Source organism: Durotheca rogersii (assembly GCF_024521655.1).
Source record: "Durotheca rogersii strain YMJ 92031201 chromosome Unknown GGS23scaffold_26, whole genome shotgun sequence".
NCBI classification, from domain to species: Eukaryota; Fungi; Ascomycota; class Sordariomycetes; order Xylariales; family Xylariaceae; genus Durotheca; species Durotheca rogersii.
In genome coordinates this window covers 317,864-343,755 of record NW_026251257.1, presented here as the reverse complement: position 1 = coordinate 343,755, position 25,892 = coordinate 317,864, and the positions used below count along the sequence as shown (strand labels likewise).

The 25,892-nt window shown below is 53.4% G+C and overlaps 7 protein-coding genes across 7 annotated transcripts; 5 read left to right on the top strand and 2 right to left on the bottom strand.

Moving 5' to 3' along the window:
* Positions 1 to 1,774: 1,774 nt before the first annotated feature.
* On the bottom strand, positions 1,775 to 2,797 carry GGS23DRAFT_249264 (uncharacterized protein). The gene has a single exon (XM_051512247.1). The coding sequence runs from the start codon at positions 2,475 to 2,477 to the stop codon at positions 1,908 to 1,910; it is 570 nt and encodes a 189-aa protein (XP_051368814.1). The 5' UTR covers positions 2,478 to 2,797; the 3' UTR covers positions 1,775 to 1,907.
* GGS23DRAFT_249117 (uncharacterized protein) lies at positions 2,623 to 3,409 on the top strand. The gene is made up of 3 exons (XM_051512246.1): positions 2,623 to 2,890; positions 2,945 to 2,992; positions 3,054 to 3,409. The coding sequence occupies exons 1-3, from the start codon at positions 2,768 to 2,770 to the stop codon at positions 3,279 to 3,281; spliced, it is 399 nt and encodes a 132-aa protein (XP_051368813.1). The 5' UTR covers positions 2,623 to 2,767; the 3' UTR covers positions 3,282 to 3,409.
* Positions 3,410 to 4,498: 1,089 nt separating this feature from the next.
* Positions 4,499 to 5,209, bottom strand: GGS23DRAFT_599753 (CST complex subunit Ten1; the record flags this gene model as incomplete). Its single annotated transcript, XM_051518968.1, has 2 exons — positions 4,499 to 4,817; positions 5,166 to 5,209. The coding sequence occupies 2 exons, from the start codon at positions 5,207 to 5,209 to the stop codon at positions 4,499 to 4,501; spliced, it is 363 nt and encodes a 120-aa protein (XP_051368812.1).
* Positions 5,210 to 5,650: 441 nt separating this feature from the next.
* Positions 5,651 to 7,728, top strand: GGS23DRAFT_582574 (vacuolar-sorting protein SNF7). Its single transcript, XM_051517238.1, has 4 exons — positions 5,651 to 6,394; positions 6,467 to 6,671; positions 6,737 to 6,945; positions 6,998 to 7,728. Exons 1-4 carry the CDS (start codon positions 6,211 to 6,213, stop codon positions 7,075 to 7,077), a joined length of 678 nt encoding a protein of 225 aa, XP_051368811.1. The 5' UTR covers positions 5,651 to 6,210; the 3' UTR covers positions 7,078 to 7,728.
* A 5,516-nt stretch (positions 7,729 to 13,244) lies between these two features.
* On the top strand, positions 13,245 to 13,839 carry GGS23DRAFT_249001 (uncharacterized protein). Its single transcript, XM_051512244.1, has one exon. The coding sequence runs from the start codon at positions 13,320 to 13,322 to the stop codon at positions 13,659 to 13,661; it is 342 nt and encodes a 113-aa protein (XP_051368810.1). The 5' UTR covers positions 13,245 to 13,319; the 3' UTR covers positions 13,662 to 13,839.
* On the top strand, positions 13,840 to 18,337 carry GGS23DRAFT_249027 (uncharacterized protein). The gene is made up of 5 exons (XM_051512245.1): positions 13,840 to 14,147; positions 14,204 to 15,105; positions 15,239 to 17,689; positions 17,834 to 17,995; positions 18,060 to 18,337. Exons 1-5 carry the CDS (start codon positions 14,018 to 14,020, stop codon positions 18,186 to 18,188), a joined length of 3,774 nt encoding a protein of 1,257 aa, XP_051368809.1. The 5' UTR covers positions 13,840 to 14,017; the 3' UTR covers positions 18,189 to 18,337.
* Positions 18,338 to 23,790: 5,453 nt separating this feature from the next.
* On the top strand, positions 23,791 to 25,200 carry GGS23DRAFT_582565 (uncharacterized protein). Its single transcript, XM_051517237.1, has 2 exons — positions 23,791 to 24,731; positions 24,791 to 25,200. Exon 1 carries the CDS (start codon positions 23,817 to 23,819, stop codon positions 24,651 to 24,653), a length of 837 nt encoding a protein of 278 aa, XP_051368808.1. The 5' UTR covers positions 23,791 to 23,816; the 3' UTR covers positions 24,654 to 24,731; positions 24,791 to 25,200.
* The last annotated feature ends 692 nt before the right edge of the window (positions 25,201 to 25,892 follow it).

Genomic DNA, 25,892 nt, shown 5'->3' with positions numbered 1-25,892 from the left:
GATACCTGCTGGGCTGGCACGAAGGCGGCCGGGTGGGCTGGGCCTGAGTTGAAGGAACCCTCCCACACCCATCCGAAGCGGCAGTACGCGTCGTACAAGAAGAACAGGCCGCGCTGCTAGGGTCAGGCGTGAGTGTTGGCCCATCTAGGCCCATCGATAGTCCCATCGTCGAGACCCTTACTTACTAACTCGGTTTTGCAAGGGCTTGAGATCGTACGTCTTTAACCTCAACAACGAAGCTAACGACGGCCCCTACTTGATCTTGGCATCCACACTCTGAAGATGCCTTCGGGACTCTCGAGCAATGCGCCGCCGTGCTGGACTTGTCGCCGTGCCCCTCTTGCTCCTACCTAGTCGCCCAGACCCCGCAGATCCCCCCCCCCGCGCTGGTTTCTCACGGCATCGATCGGTAGGTACCGCCGTCAGAATCGACAACTCAGAGCCGCCGCCCCGGAAAAAAAGGGGGGGGAAGGGGGGTTTCCTCGGTAGTCCGTGTGCGCATGGCGAGTGCTGCAGGTCCTGACCCACCGGGCAGCAGGCTGCGGGTACGCCCGTCCACACCGCCATCTCGCCCTTCTCGACACCCCTGCCTCCCTCCCCGATTCGTAGACAACGTTTATTACTCTGGGTTTAGTGCATCTGCGTGTGTGCCTAAGTGTAGATGTGTTGTCTGCGGGAGGACTGACAACTGACAGACCGCAAGGGGAAAATGATAGAGGGGGCGAGGTTCCAACCTACTGAGCCGGCCAGCTCGGCCTGGGAGAAGTCTAAAGTTGACTATCGTTGCTTTAAGGGCGTTAGCGAGATAGCCTCAAGAGACAACTGGCTACTGTTAGGTCGGGAACGAGTCAAGGACGGATTAAGGCGCTGGGAGTAGGTATGTCGTTCCTAAGTAGCCTTGAGGAGGATGCGTTCTGCACACTAGAAAAGGGGTACTGAACCTCTCCGGGTCGGAGTACGAAGACGCCTCCATGCCCGTCTAGGCCCATCCCCTGAAGTCCCTTCGCATGTGTCAAAGACCCGCGCGAGACCGTGAACTCCGCCGAGTATTCCGCGAAAAATCACTGGTCATCCAAGACATCTCGTTCTGCGGCTTCCCATATACCAAACCTTCCGGAACTTGTTGTTTACTTGGAACACGCAATCGTCCAGAGGCATCGAGCTCGAGAAGTACCCACGGTAAACGCGCTAGAAATATGTATGAGTGGCGGCATCGAGGATTGGGTAGGATGAGTGCCGAACCGCGAAGCAGCCGAATGGCCAAGGTATTATAATAATAGTTTCCGAGCTTATCCCACCAACAAGGGCAGGCTTTCCTTTGGGATCATTGGAACTGGCCCAACTACCCCTAAAAAGTGAAATTCGAGCACCATGTATCGGGACAGTGAGTTGGGTGAACAGTATAGTAACTAGCGAGTCGGCAGCGGTTTCTAAGCGCTATTAACACTTTCGAATAGAGGGCATCCCACGATGCTCCGAACGTCATATAAACACAATGGCAATCTAAGGAATCACACGGGAGCTATAATCGCCACCACTGGGCATTTTGGGGCGAAACGTGGTGTTTTGAGGAGCCGGTCACGCGCAGACCAGGGTCAGGAGGCCAAACCAGGGCTTTGGGATGACCATGGGCGAGGGTAACATTGGGGTACGTGAGATTAGGTGTGTATACACATGAGCTCGACGGCGGCGGCTGGGGTTTCCCATTCGTTTCGCCCTGATACTGGTCCGAAATATTGGAACCACTGACTTGACCCGCGGGTTCATCAGGCCACTATATCAGGACGCTGCCAAGAGTCGCATGTAGGGAAGTATAGGGCGCCGATGGCCGACCTGGGTAGTTAACATGTGGTGTGATTTCCCGATCCGGGGCCGGATCAGAGGGGGGGCATCGACCGGACATTTGGCTAACGCGAGTCGACGTCTTGAGCTGACGCGGTGAAGATGCTCGTAAGCCCGAGCCGAGGAGCCTGAACTGGATAAGAATGAGAGGTGGCATTCGAAAATAGGTTAGCGGCGATTCGTTTCCTTAGCTCTTCAAGCTCTTGTCGGGACTCGGCGCAGGAAACGTGCACCCCTGGCTGATCGAGAATTCCATTGGTAGGAGTAACTAACGAAGTCACAGGGGTGAAAAAGGAAGGACATCGATCCCTGAAGGAACATCGATCCCTGGAGGGATTATTGGACGAGCAGATATATGAATAACTCGGGCGTAGATGCGTGGTGCAGTCTCGCGAAGAGGATGAGGTTCGATGCTTTAACAGGGGGAATGCTGCAACAGTGACCCAGATAGAGTGTTGACCGCAAAATTGGTCAATGAGAACCCATACCAACATCAGAGCAGTGGATAATCTACCTATGTCCTGTGTACTAAGCGTAGGGTGATTCCATTCGTCATCATGGGGAAAAATGGGGCGTGTAAGTGAGGCGAACCATGCATCCCTTGTGTGCGCGCGCCTACCTGACCACGGTAGCATTCGGAACAAGAGCGTGACGAACCAAAGGACCGAAATACACGGCTGATGCTCAAGCTTCGCCTGCAGTCGAGGGTGGCGTAAGAGCGAACGCAGCAGAGTCCACTGGAGGCGTCGTGCTGCTATCGAAGCTTCGGCGTTTGTTTTCTTGGGCTTGAGGCATATCTGCCGGTTGTCCCTCTTGACATAAATAAATCGCTCGACTGGCCTTATGGTAACCCCCCCCCTTCCACCCCCCCAAATGCTTTCTCAGGCCGTCATCCCCTCGATTAGAAGGATATGCTCGAAGAAAGATGGCTTCCAATCCCATGAACAGATATTGGATCCCGCACCTAGACATCCACAAGAAAGTTATCACCCAGGAGCTCCAGTACTACTTGGGGCCGGACGCGACTGTGAGACCGTACACTCGAGAAGTACGACTATCGCGACGGTTCCTCCGTGAGCAGAGCGTTAACACATGCTTCTAGGGAGAAGACGGCTTCCTAATCACGACGCCCGGGGCGTGTCTCACAGATGTAAGCCGGCTACTCGCCCGCCCGTCTGCCGTAGGTACAATCGGAATTAACCCGCGTTTAGGAGCAGATTGACGACATCTGCCTCAAGTCCAAGGAGATGTGGGAGAGGCAGGCAGCGGCGCGGTCGCAATCGAATCCCGAGAAGCCGCTGAAACGTCCATTGCACCAACCGGTCCTGATCTCGAGAGGATCCGGAGAGGGGTCAATGCGCCGGGGCAAGAATCGAAGAGGCCACTTCTCCCGACGACCATACGATGACAAGAAGGGAGGCGAAACATCTCGGAAGTGACGGTCAGCGCGAGACCTGGCGAACTGTCTGGGGGATGCGGCGGATCGCCGATGTAACGCAGGAGTGTCCGTCAGACAGGCGGGACACGACGTAGAGAAGCTCAAGGCGTGTGTCCAACCGCGAAGCGGGACAAGGTCGGCTGCAAGCTGGTCGAGTATGGAGTGCCTGAGGTTGGAATCTGCAGGAAGAGGTCCTCCACCGAGGGGTTGCCATCTGGCATTGCGGAAGCCTCTGTGGATCCCGACGTTGAAACGGGATGGTCTTAATGGCTGTCTGCATAGACGCTCGACTTTCCACAAGAAGCAAAAGGGGTATTAGCTCTCTCTTGGTGGTACATAGTCCCAATTGGTTTTCACCACGCATCTCATCAATGGTTCTGTGCATGTCATGCAGAAGCCACGCAGGGAAACACGGCCCATCGCAACGTCGGGTGTCGAGATGATTAGGTAGTTAAATAGATAGAAGGGCTCGATATAGCCCCTTTCGACTGCTTCAACTATAACTACCAATCAACGGATTGCGCAGCCTGACGAGCGACGCCAGGAGGTCGGGGGGCCACGAGCCGAGAGCGGAGAGGAGGGAGGGAGACGGGGGGGTCTTACCAAGTAACGTGGTACCGGGCACCGACCAGAGCTTATGCCCCCCACAGAGAAGAAAAAAAGAAAGAGAAGTAAAGAAAAAAAAAAGAGCGTGCTCGCTTCTTAGTGATGCTTGACGCTCAGTGTTGATGAGTTGGCACGAAACCGGGGTGGCTGCGAGGGCTCTTGGCGTCAGGTCAGAGTGGCCTTCGAAAGTGTACGACGATGTTGCAGCTCATAAATAACCTCTCCAGTCCATCCATTGCTGCACATTGGCATTGAGCAACAGTCGGGAGTGAATCGAAGGCGTCAGAATAAGCAACGACCGGCGAGGAATTATCACGAGTGACGTAGCAATACGGTACCGAATAAAAAATGGTGCTGGGGGTCATTTGACATCTGGACAATCGGGTTTGCAATCAAGCCTCCGTTGTTGACACAGGCGAGGTTTGACTGGTTGGCCGCGAGAGCTGACCAGCGATATAATTCGTGTAAACCCGCGGCTTTGCAGGAAGTGTGTGCATCGTGGGCTGTTGTCTCCTTTCTAGAGCCTTCTCCGGGGACTCTGCCAGTTTCTCTGGTGCGCCCGCGAGCGTTTATGCGTGTCTATAGACACTCGAGCACGGTCCATTTGGGGGGTCATTCAGTCTCGGACGCGAGGGTCTGCTCGTAAGACGAAATATCTAGGTCTTCGGCGGTCCAGAGTACGAGAGCCTGCACCCCAACGCTTGCGATTGCGGCAGGAGCCGCTATTTCAGAGGTCGTCGTGGCTTTGGCCAATGCTTGCCCGATAGAGGTAATATAGCCAATAACATGGACCCATTGGCCAATATCCGTCTGCTCGGATTTGAGGTTCTGGAGAAGAAGGGTGACATCAGCGCCAACTTTGGCCTTGCTTCCCTTCGGATACTCGTGCTGAAGGGTCAAAGTGGCTGACTGGGTCGAGTATCCTGTTACACTAATAATGGAACTTGTTAGCACCTATCATGTCGGCCAGGAGGGAGGGCTTGAGAACTCGAGCTTAGCCGGAGAGAGGCGTTCCCCTCCCCTCAGCTGTTCCTAAGCTTGCAGTATTGCTTTCGCACCTGTCGATTCCCCTACTGCTGGGAGCTCAGTAGAGATTGCGGGACGGGTTGAACCAGAGAGGACAAGGAGATGCGAGACCTACCACCCCAAAAACCTCACTTTGTCGCCCACGTGCCTCTTGGGAAGGGCCGAGAGGAGACACCGCACTGACGGGAGGGGCGCGCTGGACATCTGGTGGGACGGCTTTAAATTCGTGAAAGCATTAAGAGGAAGCGCTCACGCGCCAGGAGCGGCAGAGTACTCTATAGGTTGGGGCCAAGGCATTCTTCAAGGGAGTGGTCAGATTGGTGCCGTGATTTGCGGTAAGGGTTAAATTGGGAGCTATGATGATCGTGCTACGGAATTTACATGATTCAAATGTAGAGCGTAGGTCAGCCCATTGGTATAGGTAGGCGAAGGTGTAGGCCTGGAGACGTGGTCAAGGTAGCAGTAGCGAGACGACGAGCATTGTAGTGGTAGGGAATGTGTATGAAGTAAGATGGATCGGCTTGGTGTCCGCCATATGATGGGTCGGAATGAATCCAAGTGGGGTAGTCTGCGTACACCGATTAGGTAAGTAGGTAGGTATAGTAGATATGGATTGCATGGCTCTCACGTGACTAAACCAAAAGCGGAAGCTGGATTAACCGCAACTCCGCTTCCGAGATAAAAGCCCTCTAGCGCCCAGGTGGGGACGGCTGGCCGTCCTGATAACGTAACCATCCAGGTGGCGCCGCCTCTGAGCCAGGAGGCCGTCAGGTGATGAGGGTGATGGGCCTTGTTTCACGGGTGCCTAGGCGGATGGCCCATCCATCTGTCGAATTGTACCTATCGCCTATGGCAGCAACATCTGACCTGCCTACACACCCGTTCGCTTCGCTATCTCCATCTATTGGAAGCCTAGCTTAGACAAACCCATCTACCCTGCCTTACCCGCTGAGGGACCTCGTGCACACCATACCCAACTCTGTTACCAACAAATCTACCCGAACATCGAACAGCTCGTGACGGCCGTCAGGCTTCCTCCGCCCTCCATCCTCACACTTATCAGCATTGCTCGCCGATTCCCTCCGTCGTCTTCGTCGACATCCTCGACGACCGGCCCGCCTTCTTGGACATAAGTAACGAGCGACGTCATCGTCTTGGCCGCGAATACTCTGCTGTCTGGCCCTACCCCGCGGTCGACACCCACGCCGGCATCGCGTCGGTCTCCCTTTGCGAGTCGAGCATCCCTCGATAGTCATCGCCGAGCTATCCTCGACCTCGTGTAGCGCGTTTTAACCGCAATGTCCGGCGTCTGGGGCTGGTTTGGCGGCGGCGCTGCCCAGAAGAAGAAGGACAGTCCGAAGAATGCGATCCTCGGCCTGCGGGCACAGCTGGATATGCTCCAGAAGCGCGAAAAACATCTCATGACCCAGATGGAGGAACAAGACGCCATCGCGCGAAAGAACGTCAACACGAATAAAACCGGTGAGTGCGGCTGCCCAGCCAGCCTATCTCGACCCCACACTGGTTCGAGCTGACGTGTACGCCTCGTGATAGCTGCGAAGGCTGCCCTGCGGAGGAAGAAGGGGCACGAGCACAGTCTCGAGCAGACGATATCGCAGATTGGGACGCTGGAGCAGCAGATCAACGCCATCGAGTCCGCCAACATCAACCGGGAGACCCTCGCCGCGATGCAGAGAGCAGGCGAAGCGATGCAGCAGATCCACGGGAAGCTCACGCCAGAAAAGGTCGACGAGACTATGTACGCTGACTCCCCGCCTTTCTATCCGCCTTCTTCTGCTATGACTTGCTACTAACGTGCGTCAGGGACAAACTGCGGGAACAGAACGTTCTCAGCGAGGAGATTGTCGCTGCCATCACCAGCAACCAGATCGGGGAGCCGCTGGACGAGTCGGAGCTGGACCGAGAGCTCGAGGACATGCAGCAGGAAGAACTCGAAGAGAAGATGCTCAAGACTGGCACCGTACCCGTGTCCGACGCGGTAAACCGACTACCTACAGTTGCCAACCAAGAAAGTAAGTCTAGCGGCATATTCTACCCTTCTCAGACGCTAACTTGGTTACGTAGTCCGTGGTAAGCCCCAGGCTATCGCGGAGGACGACGAAGAAGTAGAGCTTCGGAAGCTCCAAGCGGAGATGGCCATGTAACGTTCCCGGTTTCTACGTCCATTCCACGCAGCCTCCTCTTATCCCGGAAACGGTGGCGTGAGGCCATATTGAGGAACCCGACACCGGTGATCTCCTACAGACAAGCGGCTCCATAGACAGCGCCAGCGATGCTTTGAGCTCGGCTTCGATCAAGCCGCTCCGAATCAGGCAGTCTATCAGAAAACAGACCTCTCCCCGCGTCGGGCTCCTCGCACTCATTTACGGCGTTGGCGTTATAAGACCCTTAGTGCTTCGTTGGCGGTTACACCTGTTTAGCAACTTCGGCTTCGTAAATTACACATCTTCTAGTCTCCCTGTTTGGGCCGTCTTTCGCCGAAATATAATCGATACGAATCCACGTCGGTAGATAGTGATAAATGTGCCTGTGCTCTGCTTGTCGCTCGGCCATCGATCGGCCTACGGGTTGGAGTAACCCCAACAAATTAGTCCCGATAATCATGGTGTCATGCCGGAAGTTCCCTTCTTTACATGTATAGCAACGCCACCAGATGCTATCAAACTCGCCGCAGCCTGTGAGTTCTGGCTTACCGCATAGGCTGAAAAAAAAAGGGATAAGTAGAGTACTGTAGGCGCATGGTCCTAGTGTGCTTCGTGTACATATGTAGCCAACCATGTATAATAATAATTACAGCTTATGCGTGGAGACTTCAAGGTTGTGTCCTATAGCAACCAATCCCTCCCCGTCCAGCTTCGCATGAGTGACCCCCGAACCTACAGGAGAACCATAACAAGATCGACACTCCAGCTCTCGGCCCCGATCTCCTACCAGTCCCTCGGGATCACACATGCAGATAGGGGACCTGTCCCCACCATCATTACGTCTCCAGCTACTCCCATACAATACAACCCCGAAGGAAAAGTTGCCCCATTCATACAACACCGTAGCTCACCTTGATGAACGCCGAAAATACAAGCCTTCTTAAGCTTGTAGAGAACCTCCAACGGTCCGAATGTCGGATGCAGGACGTAACGGCCCCCGAATACCCCCGAAAGAGGATTTCGCCCACCCCTTTTACCGGTTGTAATCGGGTCCTGTACGGTTACAACGGTCATAGGATTTAAAACATAATATGCATGCCGAATAACCTACTCATGAGACGAGTTTATCGCACATGTATGTATGACCCGAGGCAGGGCAGTGGCTAAGATGCCGCCGCCATAACGGAGTCCACCCACAGAAGATACCCGCCTTCACTAGGTACTATCACCTGAACTATCAGAAGTCACAAGATTCAACTCTTATCTGCTACGGGATTTTTTATAAATCAAAACGGAGTGAACAACTGCCAAGTACGTCGCTATGTCGAATGCCTCCTATTCCACCCCAGTAGCAACCTTATCTATTAGTTGCTGCGTGGATTCTATCACACCCCTTCTCGCTCTTCTGCGCAGTTTATTTCCTCCTTTTACATGGCCTCCATTCCATATATAGCTATCGAAGAAAACACCAGAAACCATATGTAAGAAATCATGAAATACTATCGAGTGATAGCACCAGCTCTACTTACCGGATGTCCCTGGCCATCCGCAGGGCCCGGTAGTGGTACGGGGTAATTTGACAGATCCACAGCAACCATTTCCTTTGTTTCAGCCGCCAACACAGCTCTTTACTCTAGGTCCATAGTATGGCCTTACTTTTTATTAATACCTAGTTCCCGAGGCAGAATACCGGGGAGTATATACCATAGTGGTTCTACGAAACAACATGGGAAAAAATGAGTTGAACAATAGCAACAAACCGTATTAATAGAATCTGAGGCAGGTGAGACTGAAAAAAAAAAGCCGCTGCGGCAAGCCCTCCGACCCGCGCAGAATCCAATACTCCTAAAGAGATACTCAATCTCGGAAACATCCTACTCACGGCACTAGCTAAGACGTCTACCTTTCCTTTGTAGAACCACGGCACGAGAGTGGCACGATTCACAGGAGCTACACCAGAAAGAGAAGATTGAGCCGCGGTAGGTATGGTCACGAAATAATAAGGGGGGGAGGCGCTGAGAAGAAACAGTGAAACGAAGAGGGAAAGACTGGGGACTGCCCTCACTGGGAGGAGGGAGGACACAGTGAGAAACTTGCTTTCACGAAACGTCGATGGGCAGGAGCTTCTAAATAGGCCACTGAAAAAAGTTGTAAATATCCTAGCTCGGCACGCTTATAGTGCCCTACGAAAGGCCCCGGGATAGCATTAACAGGCAATCCCCATTAGCGGGTAAGTAATACCACCAGCACCAGCACCACCAGTTAGGCCATCTACCATACACCTCGAAAGTCAGGGGTGACGAAATCATAGCTTCACTCAACTCTCATCCCGCTTGCGTATCTAACAGATCTAGCATGCTCCTGTGACATCAGCAACTCGGGTCCTAAACCTAGAGGCGGTAGCCCTTGGTGAGGCAAGCCTCCTCCTTCCCCCAATAACTCGATAGTATTCGGCTCTAGAGAACATGGCCTCGGCAATGGTACGCTCCAACAACCTCCTGCGTGGTGATGTAAGCACCTGCCTGCCCTCGGTACCTCTTTATAAGGATCACGATAGGGGTCTCCTACCTGTGCGTAAATGCAAAGTGGTGCCCGACGTGTCTTCGGGGCATATAAGTGCGCGGGCGACATTGCTATAGCAACTCGGGTGCCGAAGTACTGCCGGGAAGATAAGGGGGGCAAAACAGACAACCAGATTCGCAAGTGATGGTTGAGGTCGGTTAGCTGTACCGCGATGCGGCAATACAGCATAGGGCACCGCTACAACAGAAGGCACGGCCACCGGGGGCACCAGAGTCACGATGTCCACCCACGTTCGGGGGGTCGGTTTTCGTGGTATGGCGCAGGTAGTCACCCCACAAGCATTACTTTTGCCATTTTTCGTCCCCAGTCTTAGGCCCAAGTCTGTCTTGGGGCGCTTTTTCCCACCCAACCTTGTTAGCAGTGGGTCTCCTGGAGACGGCATGTCCCGTGCAGTTCCACTTCTATTCCCCGTTTCTCGCGCGGTGGCGGCTTCTTGGTTGCCGGGATTACAGATGCTCTAGAGTTGAAGGTAGTTGTCCCATCGAAGGGTCAGTCAAAGTTGCCTCGAAAGTCCCACATAGTAATATGCCTAGGGTTAACAATTCCTAGTGTGTCAATCAAGGCTTAAACTCCTACGTTGATCTAGATGAGCGAGTCTCAGCCGATTTCCACCAAGGACATGGTATCATCACCTAAGTAGGTTTTGCTCTAGGTGTACGCCCGTAGGTATCTTATGATCTAGAGGACCTCCCATGGGACTCCGCTCGCTTGTTCTCTCACTCGATGCTTTGCTCTCTTGGTCTAATTCATACTTTTCTTTGGAGTGCCACTACCCTCAAACTGAGACTAACTAGCCCCCTCTGCATACCAGCACGAATGGTAATTTAGACGTTGAAAACACGGCATATAAGCTGTACCAGTTTCGAACACTGGCCGCCGTCGCGTGTTGTTGTCGATTCCCTTGTTTTCTTGGGCGAAATTTGAGGACAGGTTGTTGTGTCTTATTCATTCCGGTAAGATGGTTGTCGTTAAGGACTCAATGTTAACGGGTTCCCTGGTCCCTACCATGGCCTTTTTGGGAAAAAAAAAGTATTTTGATAGCTGTACCTCCGGAAGGGCATCGACTACATTCTATCACGGCCTTGAAGCCCCCGCAATGTAGCTAGATGTAGCTAGACGGGTTAAAACACTCAATTACATGATCATGGAGGCTGTAACGTAGAAAGCCTTACAAGCCTACGTTACCAAACCAGGAGGTTTGGGTACCTATGTTTCCCCAAGACGGATACTTCTACAGGGCCAATAGCCATTGTTACGATCCTTGAATACCTACATGCTGCACACGAAACTATCCCCCGCCGGTAGGCTGGTCCGAGTGTATCTATTTCTGTATAGAGACCCTCTCAGTCTATACAGGTTTAAAACTCCACCAACGGCAATGGACGTATTGGTCATTGGAGATGTAATACATATACGAGAGCTGGCATGTAAATGAAAGCTTCAGGCTAGCTAAAATAAGAAATCTAGATGCCAAGATCAAATGAGATCGTCCAGCTCCACAGTGTCTGCAAACTAATGCGATGCTACCTAGTAGCAATTAAAGAGGCGGGGGGGTGGGCAAGAAGAAAAGATAACTACTCATACGGTTCGGGTGCCCCCGTCGAAGTCACAGCTTGGCCAGCATCGCTGGGATGGCACGGCAAACGTAAGAGACATACCTAGGTATACCTCTGTATTGAAGTCGTTGGATAGGTATACCTATTGTGTTACCCGCCCCCCCAACAGTACACGGGCATTGGCCGTGGCTCTAGCCACCTAGGTAGACCGTGGGATGACCCGAAGTAAGGGGATATACTACGACCGATAAACGATATGAGCATCCCACCTTAGATCATGCCATACTGCGGGAGACGTGGCACGGCAACCCGCGGGGTTGCTCTCGCTTTGGGGGTGGCCTATGACGATGACGATTGGCACGGAGCGCAAAGAAGATAGCTAGCTAATCGAAGCTGTAAGTGCTTACGGAGCTCTGACATGCCGGAACCAGCCTGCTTCCGGTGACCCTACAGCATTGCTAAGTAATATTATCTAAGAGCCTTCGCATGGAAGCGGGACGGAGAGCGGGGGTCAGGCGGGCGCTATCTCCACGAGCGTCGCCAATGGGAACCGAACGCAGAGTTCTTCCGCCCAGTCTCCATACGAATATGCGCGTCGTGATGGTTCACGGCATCGGGGGTGCTACGGACAAAGTACGTGCCCGTCAGGTACATACGGGGCCCTCCCAGCTGAGGGACCTGGGTAGCGACTAGGATCGAGATCGGTGAATCCTACGGGCCAGGTGCATGAGCGCCCGATCACGATTGTCTCAGGAATATAAACACGGATACCCGACGTGTTGGAAAGCAGGTAGACATCGCTTTCTGTCTGTCTGTCTGTCTCTCTCTCTCGCGACACGCTGGTGGCGTCGCCTGCCAGCATGCTGCTGTGTGTGTTTTGTGTTGATGCCGTACGCGCTTTGTAGGTACGTTGAGACAGACTGACGGCGACAGCAACGTATACGGGTGTGCGGGCATCTAGTAATCGCGCCAGCATCAGCGCCTGGTCGGGGTGAGTTATAATAGGGCGTGGGCTCGGGCTTACGGGTGGCAACCCTAGAGATAAGCCCATCTGATGGGCTTGGTGGAAATAGCCGCACCGACGGAAACCGTACAGAGAAATGCCACCTACGTGCGCAGAACCCGAGCTGGATGCGGCGGAAGTGAAGCTATCACTCTTTGAATGCTGGGCATTCCCCTCATTTACCTTGATGTACCTAGCTATGTGCTATAGCAAGGCTCGGTGCCCTATGGTTAGGTAGGCATACCTATTAGGCCACCGCGGGTCGGTTCTGTAAGTACCTAATGTAGGTACCTAATCAGTGGATCTTAGGTAGGTAGGTACTTAAGCACTATATGTAAAGCATGGCGACCAAAGTCGTGCTCACATCGGTCCATGCACGTGATGGGACCAAAAAACCCGGGCCACTGATTAATCTCGTCGTCTCCTCTTCCTCTCAATTCCCTCCTCCCCTTCGTCCTCCTCTCCCGCACTGCCCAGACGCCTAACCACATCCCGCGCGCCGTTCTCTTTCGCTTCTCCGCTCTCGATCCCGGCCGGCCACCGAGAGCACGATGAATTGAGGCAAACGACAGGACGCGTCATGTTCCCGCCAGCCCAATGAGGTGTCGGCGCTGTATTTCCCGCCACGCTGCCCCACCTCGTGCTTAGGTGCCGTGCGGACTCACAGGATGGGCTCTGGGATGGGCTCCAGGATGGACGCGAGAGCGAAGCCAACGAAGACGACCACGTTGCACACCATGCCGCTGGTAGCATCGGCGTCATGCAGCCCGTAATTGACCCTGCTGGTTGGGTGCTTTCTGCCCACTCGCCATCGTCAATTCAGGGACCATTTCAGACACTGCCCATCGCACTATCACACTCGCGAAATCTCACTCTTCCTCTTTCTGCCGGCCACCCAACCCACCGTCCCTCCACCCCTCCTAGGTTGTGCTGTGCGGGTAGAAAGAGAGGAAGAGACAGACAGACAGGCAGAAAGGCAGACCGAGTCCGTTGTCACCCCCCTGCCCCCCCCCCCCCCCCCCCCCCCCAATGTCCGCCCCGGCCCGTGGCTAGGTGGCCGTGCATGACGCTGTCTAACCCCGAACTCCCTCTGCTTGGAGATGCTGAAATGCGTGGGGTTGGTCCATTCCGTCTACCTGCAGACGCTTACCGGCTGTTGGGCCGCGATTAGCTTCCTTGACCAGCCTCACTGTGTCTATCTCCCCCCTCGTCTCTGCTCTTCGGGTATTATGTCATGGAGGGTTTGTCTCACGCCTCATCCAATCTCCTTCGCGACGTGGCGCCAGTGTCACCGGCTAGGAGCCTCTGAGCGCGATATTCATCCCGGACGTCTTCAGAAATCTGACAGCTCTGACTCGCCCGGGCCTAGTGGTGGGTCACATGTAGGTGGTGACTCTCGAGAGGTGCTGGTTGGGCGGCGTACCTCTCTGTTTTCGGCGTAGCTAAACGTCCATCCAACTCTCGGTTCTGCATGGAGAGACTTTTCCCTTTCAACTCCATCCGTTGAACCTCTCAATCCACTCAAACCCCTCCCCTCCTGTCTATTGCCGGAGTCGCGAGCTTTCACCGTCTGCATATCCCCATAGGCCGTGTCCATTTGGCTTGTTCTAACCAACTACATCGTCGCCGCCGCGCACAGGCCGGATACCCAACCGTTGAAGCCAGAGGTTCGATGTCCAATTGTCTGGTACCGCTCCTGCAAACGCCCGCATTATACTCGTCATTATACGCGCATAGAAGATAATAGGAGTAGTCTTTTAAGGTACCCACAGGCCTCGTCCCTGTGGGCCGAGGGATCATGGCCGATAATCGAGAAATCGCGTACTGCTCTGCGCGGGCTAATCCTATCGCACATGTTCAGGTAGCTGACTTCTCGCACGTACAATATTTGCGGGTGCCACACTCGGAACCTGAAATCGACGATCGAGGTACATGGCTTGAAAAGAATATTCACTTGATCTGTTCGTGCTAATACGCATCGTAGCTGGTAAGGGCGAGCCTGGGGAAGAGCGCGTAGGCCGGGAGCACCATCCAGACCCACTGGCGCTTCAAAATCCCCCATCACCGAAATCCGCACAAGTAAACTCGCCCAAATTAAATATTCAAACACCTCAAAGTCCTCAGCCCGATGAGACGAAGTTAGAGAAGGAGACTGCTCCTCTAGCCTCTGGGAAAAAGAGAAAGAACCAGAAAAAGACGGAAAAGGCCAGGCAGAAGGAAAAGGAGAAGAAGGCTGACAAGGCCAAGAACGCCGCAGAGAGCATGGCGTCCAACGCCGAATCATCGCAAACTCCACCGTCGCCAACCGCTAACACGGATCCTGAAGGTCCATTGCCTTCGAGTGAGGCTACAAAGGCAGAATCATCATCACCGCCTGACCAGAGCCCTGATGAGCCAGAAAAGAAGGAACAAGATATTGACTCCAAGCCGGTAGCAGAGTCTCAACCGCCAGTAGAGGACGCCAAACACGAAGAGACAGAAGACGGGGAAATAAAGGCAGCGGATGTCACAGACGTTGTACCAGCACATGCGCCGACGAACGAATCTTCCAATACGCCGGGCCCGGAGCAGCCTGACGACCCAGTCGCATCGGAACCCACGCCGGAGCCCGTCAAGCAACCAGAAAGCACCCATTCCTCTGTGGATCTTCCGGCTGATGGTCCCGCTGGAAAAGCGGGCGAGGAAATAGCACTAGAAGCCGCGCAAAAGCCGGCAAAAGCTGACGAAACCCCCGTGTCTCAACCCTCAGCCAACAGTGCCGGCGACGAGCGCTCGGCCACTAGCGATTCAACAGCAGCAGACCAATCTCCTCCAACCGAGAAAGAAAGCAGACCCCGTGATAGGCATGCAAATGACCAGGGGGTTGCAGGACCAACGCCAGGATCTGTAAGTTTTGATTTTGAGGTGCTTGAACTCTCAGCCAACCACCCTGTTGTTCCGTTGCACGATAGATCAAGTTATCCTCTGTCCCATCACTTAGAGATAACGTAGACCAGACAAATACTGACATACCTAATAGGACCCGGTCGTTGACAATTCTGGAACGGGGAAACCTGGTGTCGATTCAGACCCGTTAAGCGATAACCCTAGTGCGGAGGCTTCTGCTGATGCCTTGCCTTCCAATGATCAAACGACTATTATACACGAGGAGGCGGAGGGCCACGCCCACGTAGAAGAAAACATCACGGCTATGCCCGAATCAGACGGAGCTACTCATAGTGAAGACAACGGCAAGGCGGAAGACGAAACCGAAGCTACCGGCGCGCCAGGCCCGACCGAAACGGAGCCACAAGCGGAAAACACGCCCGAGGCTTCTGTAGAATCCAGTGCCCAAGGCAAACTAGAACAAGCCCCACAGAAGGAAGATGTTGATACCACGGCTGACGGCGCCCCTGCGCCCAAAGACACTGAGTTAGAAGAAACCAGATTGGACGAAACCAACAAGCCTAAGATGGAGGAGAACGAGTCACAAAATGTGTCAGCCATTGAGACAATAGCTGCGACACTTCCTCAAACAGGAGAGACAGAGGATGAACCGGCAGGCAGATCGGTTGAACCTGTGGTGCACCCTGAAGGAGTGGTCGACGAAGCTCCCCAGCCAACCAAGGAACAAGTCACGACAGAGAGCGAGGAGCCACACGATAGTTTGGCGGTGGATATGTCTAGTAATGGGAACGAGGATGCTAATAATCCAGCTGCAGAGCCGCCTATTCCGACCCCTGGAGATACTCACCCAGTAGAATTTTTGAATACTCAAGATACCACCGAGTCCGAGAGCACCACTCAGGAAGGCAAATCTAGCGATGAGCCGAAGGCCAGTTCTGATGTTGAGTCGAAGGGTAATATCGACGAGTCGGATACGAACGCAGAAGATGCTAAACAGATCGGCGAAGTCGAGGGAGCAGCAGGCACGCAGGAAGTGAAGCCGCTGACGCTAGAGCAAGCTTGCACTGTTGCGGTCCCGCTTACGGAGGATGCTACTGAGGTGCCGGCTGACGAAATGCCAGCCAATAACGCGACTGAAAACCTCGAAAATATAGAAAGCGCACCAGACTCCGAAGTGAAGCCAGCTGATGATGGTACTGAGGTGGAAGATGCTATCCCGCTAGCAGTTCAAGGAACGAAAAACGATGCTTCTGGGGTTTCCCATGAAATCACCTCCCCGAGCATAGACAGCCCTGCATCTGAGGCGCAGGGAGGTAATAGCGGGACACAAGACTTGTCTGATGAAAATACAGGGGACAGCCTGAAGCCCTCTGATTCTAATCCTGAAAATATGGAAGGGGCGTCAATGGGAGCCTCGGGCGATGAAAATACGCAAATAGCGATTGAACCCTTAGACCCGCCAATCTCTACCAACAATGCTGAGGGAGGTCCCACCGCCGGGGAGGTGTCGTCTATCCCCGAGACAGATGACGCTGCTAAAACCACGGTCACCGCTCTTGATGTATCTCCTGAGGGAGAGACCCACGACACCATAGCGGCCATAGTTGCCGAGTCAACAGAACCAGCCGCTTCAGGTGCACAGGACGAACCATCCGAAGAACCTCAAAAGTGTGTGGACGGCCAAGCGACCATTGAGTCTTCAGCAGACGACCCCGACGAAGGAGGAGCAGCAGAGACTATAGAAGACAAATACGAGTCTCCACCTGAAATGAGTCCACCCGAACCGGCACGCCCTGCCGAGTCTACGGAGGCTACTGAGAAAGTAGCGAGTTCAGAAGCGGCCCCCGAGCTCATATCTCCCGAGGATGCGAGTACTATCCAGGATAAGCGCGAAAGTAACGATGATACGAATACTGGGCCCCCAAAGGAAACTCCGGCGGATCCAATGTCCGTAAAGGAACCCGCAACCTCAGATGAGGCGCCCGAGCCCATATCTCCTAAGGATGCGAGTGCGGGTCAGGATAGGCCCGAAAGTAGCGATGATACGAAGACTGAGCCTCTAGAGGAAACTTCGGCGGATGCAGTGTCCGTAAAGGAACCTGAAACTTCAGAAGAGCAGCCAGTTGAAGAAATACTAGCGCCTATCGAAACAACGGAAAGTTCAGGAGAGCCGGTGACTCAGGAGGGGGCATCCCCTACAGATGAAAACATAGAATTGGAATCAACTCTTCCAGAAGACCAAGCAAAGAATCCTGCCACTCCAGACACAACCGATCCGCCTATAATCCAGCCAGCTGAAGCCGGGAACTCTGTTGAGATTACTAATGCGGAACCCCTCGAACGCGGAGAGACGCCTGGGGAAAATATGGACGTGATACCCACCAAAGAACATGGAGACATAGATGTACCAGATTCCGAGCCTGAAGCGGTTGTGGCTAGCCAAGAGACTCCTTTACAAGAGACCTCCGTAGTTGAGAAACATGACGGCGTCCCCGAGGATCAGAGCGATCACGAACCTCCAGAAACGACCCTCCCCACGAAAGATGTAGCATCTACACCCGAAACACCAGAGCTTCAGACTTCTGTAAGCTAATCCTTATAAATTCAGGCTCTACGGTCCCCCTTTCGCCCCAAAGCCTGCTCCTACCTCTTGCTATCCGCCAAATGTCACATGCCGTCGCTGGTGCTCCACCAATTTATGAGATTTCAACTAACTGATCCTGCACAGACCCAAGTAGCCGAGAATACCGATAGCAAAGAAAGCACGGATGAGCAGGTAATCACAGCTGCTGTGCCCGAGAACCCGCCTCTTGAGATCAAAGAGGCCAGTCTGCCCGCTGACAAGGTTGCTGTCGACTCTCTTGCTGGGGAGACCGCTCCTACTCCTGAAGTTGAGAAGCCCCTCGAGGAATCTACTCATATCGCGGAGCAGGCTTCTACTAAAGCTACTGAAGCGGGACCGGCTACCGCCGAAGACGCTTCTACGAAGAAGGCCCTCGATGAAGACCCCGCTGTCAAGAATGCCACCGAGAGCACGGCTGCTGTCCAAGAACCAGCTTCTGTCGAACAAACCCCTTCCGTAGTGGAGGCTTCCACCCAAGCTCTCGCCCAAGAACCCACTTCTCAAAATTCTAACGAGGACTTCAATTCTGAAATTCCGACTATGGACCACCACATGGGAGAATCTTCTACAAAGGAAAACCCTATAAACGATTCTGTCGAGGAGGACGCTACAATACAGCTAACTGAAGACCGGGCCGAAGACCTAGCGACCGAAGAACCCTCAACTAAGAATTTAGTCACCGGAAATGACGAATCGTCTCCGAATGAGGAAGTAGTTGAAACCCCCGCTGAGGAATCTCCCTCCGAACAACTCCCTGCTCAACCTGTCGTACAGCAACTTCCTCCTGAAAACATGTCTAACGAACCTCTCACCGAAGACCAAACAATAGAGACTACTCGTGAAGAACATGTCGAAGAGCCTGCCCATGAGAAGCCCTCTACTAAAGAAGGTTCTATTACGTCTACTCTAGAGCAGCTTAGCATAGAGGAAACCTCCACTACTAAATCCATTGAAGAGTCGTTTTCCGAGTCTGCCGAGGAGACTCCAGCTGAACGCACTGAGAAACTTGCAGATGGATCCGGCGAAGCCACAAAAGCCTCTACAGCAACTACCGGGGAAACTAATAAATCTACCACAGAGCTAAATGGCAAAGACAGAAGCGCAGAAGTTGTTGATCCGGTTTCTCTCGAAACTAGCTCGGAAGAGCTTGCCGCTGAGGATAATGCGGAGGACACACTGGTAGAAGAACCTACCGAAGGGCCCACCGCCGATGAAACTCCTGCGCCTGAGTTTACTGTTGAAGATACGCCTCTCGAGTCTTCCGATAAGCCTACCAATGACCTAACCCAGATCCCCAACCCCGAACCTGCCCCCGAACCTGACTCTGGGTCTGGGTCTTCTTCTGAGTCCACGGTAAAGCCCGCTGATGAGGCCGCTGCCGACCCCACCGCCGAGCACATCACCGAACACGCCCCCCAGCCTTTTGGCGAAACCACTCGTGTGGAGTCCGCACCCGAAGTCGCTGAACCTACTGAACCCTCTGTAGAGTTGGCTGCCATATCGGCAGAAGAGGTTCCTATTCCTCAAACTGGCGCAAGCGAATCCGCCAAGCTAAGCATCGGTCCCGTCACTGAGGAGCCCGCTGCCGAGGAGGGTTCAAAAGAGTCCGCTGCTACTGAGCCTAAAGCTGACGAACCCGTGGAAGAATCATCCTCCAGCGAACCTACTAAGCAACCAGCTCAAGACGTCGTCGTAGACGAGAGCCGCCCTTCAGAGACTAATTCTATTGATCCTTCTACGACAAAAGAGCCTGCTACTGAGGAGGCTATGAAAGAGACCGCTGCTACTGAACCTAAAGCGGGCGAACCTATAGAAGAATTGTCCCCTAGCGAGCCTGTTAAACAACAGGTTCAAGACGTCGTCGTAGAGGAGAGCCGTCCCTCAGAGACCAATTCTATTGGTCCCTCTACGATAAAAGAGTCTGCTGCTGAGGAGCATTTAGTTCAACCTGCTGGAGATGCTCCCGCCGAACCATCCAGTGCCCCGGAGGAACCCGCTATCGAATTAGAAGGTAATCTCAGTACCGAAAGCACTGCAGCGTCGGTAATCGTCAGGGAACCCGTTGTCGAAGAGTGCTCCACCCAAGAGCCTAATACAGAGGCGGCCGAAGCTCCTAGTTTTACTCCCTCTACCGAAGTGGCTACTCTTGAGACCACCGATGAGGAGTTACTCCCCCAACCCCTCAATGAGCCTACGGAAGAGTTACTTATTGGGGAACCAGCCCCTGAAGAACCCAAGCCTCTCGAAGAATCCACTGCCAGAGTGCCCGTAGAAGAAGCTTGCCCTGGACCTGTTCTCGCCACTGTCAAGTCTGAGGTTCGCCAAGGTGACCCCCAGCATGAACTCGTCCCCGAAAAGGTTGAGGAGCCAGTAGTTGATACGGCTGCACAAGATCAACCACAAGAAACCACGAACAAAGAGGTCACGGATAGGCTACCAGTCAAGGGTGCTGTCGAGAAACCAGTAATCAGTTCTCAACCAGAACCGGAAAAGGTATCCGAAAAGCGAGAGGCCAAAACCGCATATGGAGAGGTCTCAGAGCGGAAAACTCGAGAAGATGACGAAAGCAAAGATACGATTGGACCTATCCCAAGTCAGGATAGGTTGACCCGAAAGGTGTCGAAAGGTGAGGATCAGTCATTTTTGCGTTCAATTGGAGATACCCCTGGCATGTTAGCGAATGATTATGGAGATACCCCTGAGTCGGACCCAGAGCGTTTCTTTTCGTTTGGGGATGGAGAGAATGGTCCGAAGAACAACGAACAAGTCGCTGGAGAATCGTTTGCGTCGAATCAGCTCGGTGAATTCTATGATACATCCCAGGCATCATATGCGCCTGGTGAAAGCGGTATGCGGTTGTCTGAAGACACGGCGACAGTCAGTAACCTGGCCCGCTCGGAACTACCGTCAACTGGCAGCTTGACTAGCGAGGAAAAGGCTTTCGCGGATGCCGTCGGCATACCACGCAGCCTAGCGCAGGAAGGTTCCGAACCAGACCAGACGGTTACGTCCAACTCGCCGAGGGGGCTAGAAGCTCAAACGAGCGATTATACAGCGAACAATCATAGCTCGCAGCCCCTCACTTCCCAGCAGTATCCTGGCGGGGGATACTTGGCCACACCTCTGGTGCGGATTTCATCTGGCCTTCTATCGGGGAAACAGTCCTCAGCCCCTACCACCGATAATACGAACTCTCCCATAATTTCCGAGGCACTTCAACAAGAACTCGTATTATCCGCTGGGCCATATTCAAATCTGCCAAAAGATGCAGACGATGCCGGCCTCAGCCAACAAGAAATTGATCGCGTGATCAAACTAGCGAGTGACGAAGATGCGGAGTCTTTCGAGCCAGCCACACAGGCGATACTGAAGACTGAAACTCCATCGATGGCTACCGCTATGCCGAACATCTCTGAGACCTCTGCCGTATATTCTGAGACCAATAAAGCAATTCACACCGTCGCCGCGCCAATGCCGGATCAACCTGACGAATATACAGCCGCCCTCATCACGGAAGAGCGATCATACCGACCAGGCGTCCAACGAAAGTTGGATACATCGGAACCTACCTTCGCCGATACCCACACAGTCATAGCACCACAGCCGGATGGTGTAGAGGAACTCATCTTCTCAGAGATCAACCCTCGGGATGGCCGGGTCATGGCCAGTTCAATCGGAGAATCTTTCAGTATTGAATCTAGGCCAGAACTAATCCTGAAAGCTGAACGAGGTTTAGAACACACCCTAGAAAATAATCGTCATGCGCTGGGGCAACTCGCTGGTCCAGCAAACTTTGCCACTCGAGAATATGCTACTAGGGTCGCTGGAACGCATTCTGCCTCTACTAAGTCAGACTCGGACGCTATCAAGCTCAAGACGGTCGGAGAGGAATTCTCGGATAAAGAAACTGAGCCTACATCATCGGAACACCGGCACGTTACCGAAACATCCGGATCCAATCAACAGTCTAAAGACGTGATAAGTCCGGCAGATAAATGGACTCCGGAGCTCCTAGAACTAGAGACACCCCAGGATGAAGGGTCCGGGACAGAGAAATCGCATCTTGACAAGCAGAAAGAAGCATACGGACCTTTCTCAGTAGGAAGCGCGCCTCTTCTCGAGCCACCGGGTGTCGAGGATAGGCTAACTGAAGAACATTCGGTCATGATTGGTGGCTTTCGAGATACCAAAGACTCGCGCTCTCCACTACTTATACGTAAACCACCACAGTCGATCACCCGGTCAGAATTCGCATTAGAAGAAGGTTCGGCGGTCGAGGACGACTTCATATTGATCGAAAACCCGGCAGACGCCTCGATCAGTGAAACTCCAGTCGATTTGGGGAGCCCGTTGGAGGATGAACCATCTATGAAAAGGCTCGACAGCCCATTCAAAAGAAAATCATCAAAACTAGCGGAGGCCAAGTTCCCAAGCTCGGATGAAAGCCCAGCACTAATCGTTGATTACGGGGAGACACTGATTGTCGACAATGCCCGTGCTGTCTCTGAAGACATACCTGAAGACGACAAGTCATCGTCCGCACCCCAAGACATTGGACGTACTGGAGAGCAGGCACAGGAAACTGGCCTGGAAAATAGAGCCTATCCCGACGGTTCGCAGAATGTCATCTCGACGCCTCTGGCTGATTCTCCGGTTCTGGCTACTGAACTGGGCCGGTTTGTGCTAGAAGACGAGACGGCGCCCGTAGTATCCGGTCGTCATAAGCCGGCAGAGAGGCCCCATAGCTCCGATTCAATTAGTGTTCCTCGACAAAAGCCCGAGGCCGACCGGGAGACCTTCAATCAAGGATATACCGGAGACGACGGCTCTCTGATTACCACGGAAGAGCAGCTATCGAAGAGGGAAGTCGCGGGTGCTGCTGGGCCATCAGAAATTGACGAAGGACTTGGGGTCAAAACATCGCTGCCCGAGCGGAATCTCAAGAGCCACCACAACTTGCAGGGAAGCCTAGCCGAATCGACCAGTGTTTCACCAGCTATAACAGCATCCGAAGGACAGATCTACACCGCAAACACTGGAGAACGGGATCATACCGGCATGATTATGGCTGAGGCAGCGGAAGCCACTGAAATTGTAGGCTCTGGCGGAGTGGGCGCCCACCAAACGTCGGTGAAAAGTGACGCCCATGATGCTCGGAGAATGGCCGAACGCCTATCGGGTATCACAGCAAATCCTCCTATTACGACAACAAGCAAGTCCAAATCGGAGGTCCTCCCCACCAGTCGCGAGCCTGCTCTCGGAGAATCTTTGCATGAGCCCCTTACCTCTAACATTGATTCATCGGAAAAGTCGATTAGCCTCCTTCCGGGCAGCCGTGAGAGGATAGATTCGTCCAAAAAGGTGGCAAGCGAAAAGCCCAGCTCCTTTCTAGAACGCTCTAAGGCGAAGGACCTTGTCGACAATCGCGTCCCTGTATCCTATGAAGATACTCCACGCGGCAACATCGACAAGGGAGCTCCGGATGCAGAATACCAACCGAGGCAAGCTCAGGCCGCCGTGGCCCAGCCTCCCGAGATAGCGTCAAATGTATCACTTTCGGAATCCTTCATTATGATCCAGAATAAGCCATCCCCGCAAGAGAGCAGTCAGCAGACGCTACGACCCGCTCTAGTGCATTCGGGTACTCAGACAGAGGAGTCATTCGCCTTCGACCCTCGATCAAGTTCAAATTCGTATAGCAGCGTCAACTTCGCTAGCCTGGAACCCCGTCCAGCAACCCCGGCAGTTGTCCTCCCGGATCCTGCTGATCCTAAAGCGAAGGCGTTAGGTCGTGCGAAGAGTATTAGGAAACGGCGCAGACAGGGTCTCAAGAATGCGGAAGAGACAGTTGCAGCCGCTGTGGTTATTTATGCCGCAGTTCAGGAGATTATCCCTCCGCAAGTTTCTCAACTGGGTAGTTCCCAAGCTGAGAACATCGCCCAAGTTTTTGAATCGGCTCAGGGGGGGGTTCAAAAACCAAGCGCCAGCTCTCCGGGGGTTGTAATTGAAGATTTGGGCGGCGACCAGGGTGCAGTTTTTCCTCTCGATGCTGACCTGTTGACAGACGACGAAGGCCGAAAACCTACAGATGAGGCCAAGTCTTCCGACCGACATCACAGGCATCGGCACCACCACCATCATCATCATCATTCTAATCACTCGAGGGAGAGTAAGGGCAGTGGCGAACATCGTCATCATAGTAGTCGACCAGACAGTAACGTATCGGTATGGACAGCTTCTGATCATTCTAGCACCCGCATCCCAAAGGGACGGGATAGCGGGTTCTCCCTTGGAAGTTCGCATAGTTCATCAAGCCAGAAGTACCGAGCTCCTGATGAGCAACTTGCACGTGACAGACGTAGGGAAGAACGACGCGCGGAACGCGAGCTTCACAATAGGGGGCGAGAGAGTAAGGGAAAGGAACCAGAAGTGCCACCGAGCGCCCGACACTCTTACCGCAGTTCGAGGCATCACAGTTTACCCTACTCTGAAAGGTCACACTCCGAGAGGTTTTCCGGAAAGGAAGATATTCCTTCTCCGAATAAGAAGTTCCTCGACACTAGAAACGCCGAACCCGCCCCAGCACCGAACTATGCTCCGCGTCCCAGGGCAAACAGTAGCAACGACAGCTACTTGGCGCCCAGGGACTCGCCAAAATCATCGTCCCTCAAACGTTCTGACACCAACAAGTCTTACCGAGACTCGGCAGACATTTTCCGGACTAAGAGCCACCGAGACGGCGAACATCGGGACCGTGGCGAATACCGAAGTCGCGGTGAGTCGCCTAGGCGGCGCAGGACAGAAACGAGGCACGCGACACATGCGGAAGCATCCAGTTCGAGGGCCGCCCCGGTGTCGCCCCGAGATGAGCTCAAATACTCGTCTAAGCGAGAGGAGAGGCAGAGAGCCCGGGAGGCCGAGGTGAATAAGAAGTCGACCGGATTCCGGGCCGCCATCAAGAAGCTGTTTAGCTAAACGGATGATCGAATAAGGCACCCGCCCGGTGAGTTTGGTGACTATTACTATTGGTGCTTTGGGAGATTGACCACACCGGAATGACAGCGATGATCACGAAGTGCGAAAAATATTGCTGGTTTTGCCTGGAGCTTACGAGATCACGTTTAACGTTTCCAATATTGCTGGAGGGTGACCTTTGTCACGTCGGATATTCTGCCGGGTCTCCTCTGTATTACGTTTACATGTACGAAATGATCCTGTACGAGATTACGGTTCTTGTGTCTTTTCTCCGTTCCCGGATAATGTTCCCTGGGCGAGGAAAACCCGCGAAGACGGGCTTTGAGGGATGAAGATTGTCCGTTCCCTCAGCGAAACGAAATAGGGGCTATGAGCTGTAAACCAAAATGGGGTTCTCTCGTTTACGTATTCGTGTGTCTCGAGTACGCGTGTGTGTAGGACTATTGGTCTAGATTAACTACTTTACTTAACGAATACGATGTTAGTACGTTCTCCTACCGGTGTGTGTCGTCTCCTAGTTAGGTCTGTCAGTGATGGTATCTGAGAGCGCTCACACGCAACTTGATTTTCTCCACCGTAACACGCACACAGACGATATGAAATGTCCCAGCTTACGGGCGAGCTCCTTAGCCGTAGGAGACGAGCAAGGGGACCAAGCAACAGTCGGTTCCCCGTTCCACTCTACTGATTCTACCGAAATGAGTGAGGCAGTTAGCAGGTATCAATACTTGACCGCTCGTACGAAGCGGTTCCCCAGACGACACATTATTTTATCAGGTTCTTTCTCGGGCATCCGGACTTATTGTCTTAACACGGGTTCTGTCCCCATCATCGTGGAGTCTTGAAAGACCCGGATGGGGATATCGACACACATACGAATACTGATATGTGTTGCGCAGCTGGGGTGAGCGTTGTTTCAACGCCTACCACGCTCACCCGTAAGAGCTTCCAAACAGGGTGTGCCTTGCGACAATGTCTATAAAGCCGCCGTTGATGCACCCAGAGGAGCTATCCGAGTTGGCCATCCAGGCACGAAGCTGAATATGCCAACAAGCCATATCTTCAGTTACAATCACGATTTAAAACCCCTCAAAGTGCTTCTTGTTTCCATACTAACATTATAGGGATATCGATATGTCACGTAGATCTGGGAAGGAGCTACGTGTGGTGCGAGAGCGCGCGCGAGGAG

Excerpts from the sequence above, each read along its gene's own strand:
- GGS23DRAFT_249264 (XM_051512247.1), bottom strand. The coding sequence starts at position 2,477 with ATGCTACCGTGGTCAGGTAGGCGCGCGCACACAAGGGATGCATGGTTC.
- GGS23DRAFT_249117 (XM_051512246.1), top strand. The coding sequence starts at position 2,768 with ATGGCTTCCAATCCCATGAACAGATATTGGATCCCGCACCTAGACATC. Across the intron at positions 2,891-2,944 it reads TGAGACCGTACACTCGAGAA|GGAGAAGACGGCTTCCTAAT; the intron begins GTACGACTATCG and ends ACATGCTTCTAG. Across the intron at positions 2,993-3,053 it reads CCGGGGCGTGTCTCACAGAT|GAGCAGATTGACGACATCTG; the intron begins GTAAGCCGGCTA and ends ACCCGCGTTTAG.
- GGS23DRAFT_582574 (XM_051517238.1), top strand. The coding sequence starts at position 6,211 with ATGTCCGGCGTCTGGGGCTGGTTTGGCGGCGGCGCTGCCCAGAAGAAG. Across the intron at positions 6,672-6,736 it reads GAAAAGGTCGACGAGACTAT|GGACAAACTGCGGGAACAGA; the intron begins GTACGCTGACTC and ends AACGTGCGTCAG. Across the intron at positions 6,946-6,997 it reads TACAGTTGCCAACCAAGAAA|TCCGTGGTAAGCCCCAGGCT; the intron begins GTAAGTCTAGCG and ends TTGGTTACGTAG.
- GGS23DRAFT_249001 (XM_051512244.1), top strand. The coding sequence starts at position 13,320 with ATGCTGAAATGCGTGGGGTTGGTCCATTCCGTCTACCTGCAGACGCTT.
- GGS23DRAFT_249027 (XM_051512245.1), top strand. The coding sequence starts at position 14,018 with ATGGCCGATAATCGAGAAATCGCGTACTGCTCTGCGCGGGCTAATCCT. Across the intron at positions 14,148-14,203 it reads ACCTGAAATCGACGATCGAG|CTGGTAAGGGCGAGCCTGGG; the intron begins GTACATGGCTTG and ends TACGCATCGTAG. Across the intron at positions 15,106-15,238 it reads CAGGACCAACGCCAGGATCT|GACCCGGTCGTTGACAATTC; the intron begins GTAAGTTTTGAT and ends CATACCTAATAG.
- GGS23DRAFT_582565 (XM_051517237.1), top strand. The coding sequence starts at position 23,817 with ATGAGGCCAAGTCTTCCGACCGACATCACAGGCATCGGCACCACCACC.